Source organism: Balaenoptera physalus (genome assembly GCF_965194825.1).
Source record: "Balaenoptera physalus genome assembly, chromosome: 3".
In the NCBI taxonomy this organism is placed as follows: Eukaryota; Metazoa; Chordata; class Mammalia; order Artiodactyla; family Balaenopteridae; genus Balaenoptera; species Balaenoptera physalus.
Genome location: NC_138890.1, coordinates 60,983,810 through 60,991,593, shown reverse-complemented (window position 1 = coordinate 60,991,593; position 7,784 = coordinate 60,983,810). Strand labels below are relative to the sequence as shown.

Genomic DNA, 7,784 nt, shown 5'->3' with positions numbered 1-7,784 from the left:
GACCTTAAAAGAAATTAGACTGCAGGCTAGAAAATGATTTTAATGCAAAATAGAAAGGACCAATTCACTGTCATTTTCCTTGCTCTGGCCCTATAGACTCCTCCTCCCTGTGACTTTGAGGTGGTGGGAGGAGCATGCTGTGTTTCTAGGGTGACTGCCCACGTGGGAAAGAGTCTCTCAGGCTGGCAGCTTGCTCCCAGATCTGGAGGAATGCTAATGTCCTTTAGATCTGGGAGTAGATGTGAAACAATAAAATAACATATCTAGTTTATTGCCTCTACCCATCCCATCGCCTTCCTTCTTACAGTCACAGGGAAGCTGCATCATCGTCAGATCCACAGGGACCCAAGGTCGCTTTTAAAGAACCTGCAAAATAAATACATAATGAGGATGGATGAAGTTAACCAGGAGTGGTAGGGTAGGGAAGAGGAGAGAAGAGCCTGGATCTTTGAAAGTATCTCCTTTCTGGTTAAGGAAGTGGAGCCTGAAAGGAGGAGGAGGAGGGAGAAGGGAGGAAGGAACCAGGAAAAATGCACCTTCTCTGCTGAAGGGCATCCTTTGCTGTTATTCATGTTGATGTTCTTCATGGAGATGAGGGTGATGCTGTCTTTCTCTCCATTGGCTGTGGAGCAGCTGGGGAAGGAAGGGAACATGGGTTAGAGACAGAAGGAGCCATAGGGCAATGGGGATCAAGGAATTGGGGGGTTGTGAAACTTAACCTTTGTTTTGAGAAACCTTTATTTTGGTGGTGGACTATAATGAAATGAGTGTGTGCTTTGAAGCCCCAAAGACTTGTGTTTAAATCTTAGTTTTGCTACCTACTACTTGTGCGATCTTGACCAAATTACAACCTCTCCTAAGTCTTAATTTTTTAAATGTGTAAAATGCAGTCATATCTGCCTTGAAGAACTCCTCTAAGAATCTGAGATATTACAAAAATTTCTACCATAGTGCTTGGCACATATAAGGTGTTCAACAAGTGGTTCCTTAAATAAGTACCTTCTTGTTTAAGGAGTGTATTAGAATCTGAATTCCTGCACTTTTCACGAAGGGGTTATAGAGACTTAGCCTTGGGGCTGAAGCATTCCAGTCCATCACCTGCCCGAGCCCTGGTCTCGGTGAGGCTGTCAGGATTCTGTGTGTGTGTGTGTGTGTGTGTGTGTGTGTGTGTGTGTGTGTGTGTGTGTGAAGGCAGGAAGTGTTGGTCCCTCTTGGAATGGGGGAGTAAGAGGTCAGTAGATGATTCTTCCCTTACACCTCTGACAGTCTTACCTTTCAGAGAGCCCCGAACTCCCAGGTTTCTGGGGATCTGTAAAAATCCAAAGGCATGGATTGGAGGTCACAGGCTGTAACTGAGAAGCCCAATCTTCCCCTCAAAGCCCACCCAGTGGACCCTCCCATTTCCCCTAGTGGTGCCATTCCTTCCCTCAACCCCAGGCTGGGTGTCAGTTCCAGAATCTAGCTCTGGGTCCCTCATCAAAGAGAGGCAAAGGGGACCCTGAGGGTCAGGGCATGTACCTTCAGACTCCTTGTTCTTCTGACACTTAAACCTTAGACTGACCACACTGACCAGGATGATCACCACAACCACCAGGATGGCAATGAAGCTGATAACACCTGAATAGGGAGAAGGATGGGGTGAAGGAGAAGCAGAGGACAGGACGGAAGAGGGCAACAGGAGTCCAAATTCCCTTCCCAGCTAAGTGCTGTGTAGACAGGCTCTGGGAGTAAAGTGAATTCCCCTTCTCTGTTGAATGAATGAGCTCTCAGCCTGCTATTCCCGGCTCCACAGCCCTGCCCCATCCTCCCTTAAGAACATGGAGCCCATCAGAGTCCAGAAGAGCTGAGTGGAGGGCCAGCGGAGGCTCCATCCCACCAGCGTCTTCCTCATCAGCCAAACCCTCCTAAACCAAATGGACAAGATTTGAACTTGTGTTCCCAGACCTAGAGTCCAAGTCAGCTCAGGCGTGAGGTCCCCTGCCACTCCCCACCTTCTCCTCCCTCTCACCGAATGCAGCCACAGTGAGCACTGTCTCTGACGTGGGGCTGGGCAGGATGGTCGAGTCTTCTCTTGTCCTCAAACTCATGGTGGGTAATTTGGATGTAACATTGTGAGAGGTGTCTAAAAGGGAGTAGGGATGGGGGTATCAGCGAAGGGACTGATGCAGTCTATGTGAGAAAGCTGGCCCCCTCCCACTTCCCCCAGTTAGAGGACTGCAGAGAGAACTCATGCCCTACCAAAAAGACTTCCTCCCACCCTTCAGAACTGGGTGATGTGGGATCACGTGAAGAGCATTGCTGGTTGCTCATGTTCCTAGTTCCAGAGGACTTCAGAAAATTCAGGATGCTTCTCTCATTATGCTCTTCCCACCACACCCGTGGGGTCCAGAGGAAAGGGATTTATGCTGCAGAGATAGGGAGCCAGACCGGGCAAGGGGGAGCCATCTGTGTTTTGCCAAAGGTTGAGGCGGAAGGAAGGAAGGGCATCAGATGTTTGTCCCCAGGCACTGACCTAACAAGCCAGGCTGCCAGTTAATGGGCACAAGTTTCTGGTGCTCTTAAAAAATGGTATGGTCGCCCATCTCTGCCCCACTTCAACACATTTACTGCAGGCCTGATTGCTAGTCCACTTCCTTATCCTCACCCAACTCCTAAGTTTAAGTCTGGAAGTGTAGAAAGGCCCCAGAGCCGAGGGCTGGGATGAGAGAAAGGGTCAGGGTGCTCTTCACTGTGAGCACAGACAGGACATACCTCTGCTTGTACTGCCACTGCTCTTGCCGCTGCTTGGGACACCTGTGCCTGCACCATGAAACAGCAGGGCCCAGATGGAGGGTATCCACCCCCTCCTAGTTTTCTCCCATGCTGCTGGGTGAAGGCCAACCTGCCCTGAGAAGCGTGTAGCCCTTTCCCGCCTTTTGTGTCTCCCTTTCCAACATTTTGGGTTCCCCTACCCCCAGCTTACCCCTTCTATGCCTTTATCAGTCCTGAGTCCAGGCTCCTTTTACCTTCACTGAGACCAGTTCCTGTCTCCACTTCCCCCCCACCTCAGGCCTCTCTACCTCTCTCCCAAAGCAGGGTACCACTGGTGTGGATCCTAGCCTTGAGAACCCTCACTGTGGGGCAGGACCTGGGCTTCCCGAGGCGGGAAGAAGGAACCCAGCCAGACACGACCCAGGGTTTTTCACCCCCAGTCCCAGGTACTCATGGAGTCCTGACGTGTGCTTCTGTGGCTGGGACCAAGTCAGTCCCAGCAAGGACAGGGGTGACCAGCCACGGCGCTTGAACTCAGAGTCATGGGTTTACTGGCTTCCATGGAGACCCGTGAGGGCTTCTGTGGAGCTGCTGCAGATTAGGAAGCATGCGTGGCCTGCTTAGGGCCTCAACCAGCATGTGCGCAGGGAAGCTCTTTAGCCCCAAATCTGCCTTCAATTCCTCTGGGCCTTTACCTTTGCAGTTCCCTCTCCCTGGGATATGCCCTACCACCCTCCACCCCACAGTCTTCATCGGATTAACTCCTTCTTGGGCCTCAGCTTCAGAGATCACTCACTCTGGGATGTCTGGCCCCCAAGTCTGAAGTGGCTAATGTTGCCCTGGTTCCCATAGCACCTTCGGCTTACGCTCACCGTGGCCCTTCTCACCCTGCTTTGTAACTGTCAATATGAGGTCCTATTTGCTTGTCTGGCCCTCCACTTATCTGTATTGTCCTTTAGAGCAGAGACTGTGTCTGCCTCCTCGCTGGACCCTCCCTGAATGGCATCTGTAATCTGAGTGGCAGAGTACCTGGGATGCCGGTGCTGGACAGAGGGCTTGAGTAGTTGGGCTCTGCAGAAGGACCGTCTCCTGCAAGTACAAGTGGAGGGCAGCTGGAGGTGGGGCAGGTTTGCTGACACCACACTCCCTAGCCCACCCGAGAACCCTTGGGCTCCAAGCAGATCTAAAGGGCTGGGGAGAGGGCTGGGCAAGGGGCAGGTCTTGGCCCCTAGGCACCCACACTCACTCACCTGTCTGGGGGGAAGTTGGCTCTGTGGTTGGACTATGACTGCTGAAGTTTCCTGAAACAGATCATCTGAGACTGAGGGTCCGCTGCCTCCTATTGCTCCATCTGCCTCTCTCCTTCGCTAAGCTGGTGTTTTCTAGTCTTTCTTCCTCCCCCACCCCATGCCCCAACCTGTCATCTCTCTCCTCTCTCAAGGCATGTGAAAGATTAGTGCCAAACAGGCCTGGAGCTCTTTCCACTTTTCCTCAGCTCCCAGGCCAGAATGCTGGAGTAGGCCCTGTGCCTTTGGTCTTACCCTGAGGGCTAGTTGTCGCGGGCTGGGAGTTGTGGCCTGCAAGAGAAAGCAGAACACGTAGACTAGCTTGGTGAGCCTTCTGCCCAGCCTTCACCCCCGCCCCGGAGAAGAACCCAGGCCTTTTGGCTTCCAGCCTCCCACGCTAGAAGGCAGACACCCTTGGCAGTAGGCTAGAGGATGTGACTCCAGCTCATGGCGCTGGCTTCCTCTGAGACGGTGACTCAATCACACCATCGCCACCACCTCATGGTTCAGTGTCCTAGAGTCCTTTCCTGTCTCTTCAGTCCCACATGGGTTCTATACCGACCTGACACAAGGGCAGGGGAAGGTTATTCCAAAGTAGTGATATGTCCAAGGACAGAGGGCCAGTGAACTGCCACGTCTAGACAAAGACCCAGAACTCCAGGTCTCTAGCTAATGTTCTCACTACACTACCATGGAGCCATCCCTTTTCTGTGAATACTGTCATCCTGGTCTTGTCCCAAGGGAAGGGGATGGAAAGATGTGGTGAATAAGATGAGGTGAGGGATTGGGGTTGGTACCTGGGCTGTCTCTCTACCCCTCCAGCTGGAGGTAAGGGCCTACACAGGAAGCAAGTTCTGAGGTACATACAGGAGGCAAGGAAATTCTAGAACGAGCCACCAGTTTACTCTAACAGGTAGAGGCTACTTCAGAAATGGTCACTGTTAGCCAAACCCAGGGAAGAGGCAATTATCAGGAGGCCCCAGTCACAAGGCCTCGTTCTCCTTTGTGTGTGTGCATGCGTGTGCCTGCGGACCTCCACGCAGATGTGCATGTGTGCTGTGTGTCCATATATGTGTCCCCTGTGTGCGTGGGACCTGAAAGGTCAGGTTGTGTTTGCTCATTTTCCACAATGAAATCATTCTTGAAACCTGTGAACAATGTGAAAGGAAAACAACGTGGGGAAGTGGAGCCGCCCAGCTGGGTTCCCGTCCTCCACTAGCTGGGCTGGGACTGCAGCCGCTGGCCTGGCCTCCTGCTCCCTCAGCCCCTCATCATCAGGGAAGTACCAAGCCTGGGAGCCCAGGCCCCGGTGAACAGAGGCTGCTGAGGGCCAGGGACCTGCCCAGCCTGGGGCAGCCCACTAGTTTATTTTCTTCAGCCACTGCCTTCCTCCATGGGGCTATCACTTGGATAGTGTGGAAATAATTGCTTCCAAGCCCAAGCTTGCCCAAAGCCAGGGCTGTGTTTTTCCAGGTCACCATCTCTCATAGCCCTATTCCCTCCTCGGGTGGGGCAGTCAAGAGGGGAGTTAAAACATCTAGGTGCCCCAGCCTAGAGAGAACTCTTCCCAGCTGGGGAATCACCCTGGGTGATTTCAATCTGAGGCAATCTGAGGCATGTCTTAAAAAAAAAAATCTATCAGTTATTGATCAAGCATATCTAAGGTACCATCTTTGCTCTATAAGATGATAACTAGTTTTTAGTGGGAAGGCACAGTTCACTGCCTTCCTGCATTTATCTAGAAGCAAAACTAGTGTCTTAGAAGGAGTTCCAAAGTCACAAGCTCTGAGTCCCAGTGGCCTGCTCTCTCTTTGTCTCCTGTCTCCCCTCCCACTACCGGAACAGTTTCTCAACAGTGGATTCCTCTGTGAGGAGGGACTTGGGGAGCATCTGTTTCTATAGGCCGGGCTGCCTCTGACCACTAGGCACAGGGATATCTTACTTTCCTGTCTCCCCTCCCTAATCCCTACCTGCTTCACTCCCTGCCAGCCTCTCTCTTCCCCCTCTTCACCACCACCACACTGTTCTCCTCAGCAGCATAGTTTAGTAGTTAAACTCATGGATTTTGGAGTCTGAAGGTCTTGAGTTCAAGCCCTGACTCTGTCACTTACTGTCTGACCTGGGCCTCAGTTTTCTCTTCTTTAAAATGCAAGTGATTTTAGTAGCCCAAAAGTCATTGTGAGGATAAGAAAAGGCACATAAAGCACTTAACACAGGGCCTGACAGTTCATGCTCAAGAAATTCTGAACATTTAAATTTTTGCCCCCTTCTCTCCAATCCTCCAAGTTTCAAGTCTGCCCTGAATCTGTGTCTCCACAGTCACGTCTCTTTGTGGGCCTGAATATCCTCAAAAAGATTCCCCAGTCCACCAAAGGAAGGAAACAGCGAGGGCTATGAGATCCTGGGATGAGCGGCTAGGATACTCAAGGGTGATTGTAGCTCAGGAAGAATCACTCAGGACATTCCTAACCCTGGAGCTTGGCTGGGACAGAACGGCAGGTAGGGAAGCTGGGAGAAGCCTAGGTTTGTGAAAATGTCCCCTCGTGGGTCTCACCTTTTAATCTCCTCCTCTGCCATTTCTGAGGTTTCTACGGCAGCCTAGTCCCCCAGCCCCAGATCAGATGTGTGACTCTATCCTCCCGGGAGGGGGTGGGGGGAATAGGAATGGGATGATCAGAGTTTTATCCCCAGTCCTTGGGCTTTTAGAAAAATGTCTAATCTCTCCAGGAGACAGAGCGTTGGGGAACTCGGGCCCTCTCACCCACCGCCAAGAAACCGCCATCCTCCCTCCCCATCCAGATACTCTTGAACCCCCTTCTGCCGCTTTGAGCACATGCTCATAAATCCTCCACAGAGGACCTGTGGAGGGTGAGGTGGGGGTGGGGAAGGGATGACCGAAGGGAAGTTTCTGCCCTGTGAGTCAGAATCTCCTGGATTTCTCATGGTTCCCAGAAACCGCTCCCTAATTAGAGGACCCCTAATGAGCTGCTTCACACTCATCCGCTAGCAGAGCTCTATCTGAGAGGTGTTGTTCCCAAGTCATTTCCTCTGGGGGTCATTTCATCTGGCCTCCTAGATGAAATGCGTACATCTTCTTTGGCAAATGGTTCTTCGTATCTAACCTGAGTCCCTCTTCCTGTGATTTGAGCATAAAGTCAATATTTGGAAATCCCAGGTTGTTACTCCTCATATGAAAGAAGAAAAAAGATCACCTGTAAAGCCAAGGTACAGACAGTTTTGTGCTAGGACACCCTGGAAGGAGCTTTCCAGCCTCAACCTCACACCAAGACAGTCACCTCCCACATTTCAGGGGGCCAGCCTCTCCGGGGGCCCCAGTTCACCCTGGAAAATGTCCCACAAAAGAGTCTAACCATACCTCTATTTTACCGCTGCCTGGGAATGACCAGCTCCCAAGCCAAGCGATCCCCTTCACAAAAAGGCTCTGGAATTTCCCTCCGGGTGAGCGAAGCCCTGGATGCAGAGCCTGTGTGGTGTGTGTCCTGAAGGAGAGACAGGCGCCCAGGACTGCCGGCCGCAGGAGAGGAGCTGCTGAAGGACAGTGGCAGGTGCCTCTTACCTTGGAGCAGGAGGAAGCCCAGGATGGCCCAGCACAGCTGCGTTTCTCCGACGCTCCCCATGTCAGCTGGGTCTGCGGCAGGCAGGCAGCCTCTGTGCGGAGGCTCTGTCCATAGTGGAAAAGAGAGAGGGAGTGCTGGGGCGGGATGGGGGTGGGGGCTGACTCTCCAG

At 52.2% G+C, this 7,784-nt stretch overlaps 1 protein-coding gene across 5 annotated transcripts; it reads right to left on the bottom strand.

Moving 5' to 3' along the window:
- Positions 1–20: 20 nt before the first annotated feature.
- Positions 21–7,767, bottom strand: ECSCR (endothelial cell surface expressed chemotaxis and apoptosis regulator). 5 transcript variants are annotated; one of them, XM_082454689.1, is made up of 10 exons: positions 7,615–7,766; positions 4,293–4,328; positions 4,002–4,052; positions 3,781–3,840; positions 2,752–2,799; positions 2,009–2,122; positions 1,519–1,617; positions 1,273–1,309; positions 537–633; positions 21–366 (listed from the first exon to the last, which is right to left on the bottom strand). In XM_082454689.1, the coding sequence occupies exons 1-10, from the start codon at positions 7,673–7,675 to the stop codon at positions 358–360; spliced, it is 612 nt and encodes a 203-aa protein (XP_082310815.1). In that variant the 5' UTR covers positions 7,676–7,766; the 3' UTR covers positions 21–357. The 5 variants fall into 5 exon arrangements, with proteins under 5 accessions (XP_082310815.1, XP_082310817.1, XP_082310816.1 ...); XM_082454691.1 differs by lacking the exon at positions 2,752–2,799 and having other exon boundaries at positions 7,615–7,767; XM_082454690.1 differs by lacking the exon at positions 4,293–4,328 and having other exon boundaries at positions 7,615–7,749.
- Positions 7,768–7,784: the final 17 nt, after the last annotated feature.

What these genes read in the sequence shown, in the direction of transcription:
- ECSCR (XM_082454689.1), bottom strand. Translation starts at nt 7,675, where the DNA reads ATGGGGAGCGTCGGAGAAACGCAGCTGTGCTGGGCCATCCTGGGCTTC. An exon ending in GCCAACTTCCCCCCAGACAG is followed by an intron (nt 3,841 to 4,001) that starts GTGAGTGAGTGT and finishes TTGTACTTGCAG; the next exon opens with GAGACGGTCCTTCTGCAGAG. An exon ending in GTCCAGCACCGGCATCCCAG is followed by an intron (nt 2,800 to 3,780) that starts GTACTCTGCCAC and finishes TTCATGGTGCAG; the next exon opens with GCACAGGTGTCCCAAGCAGC.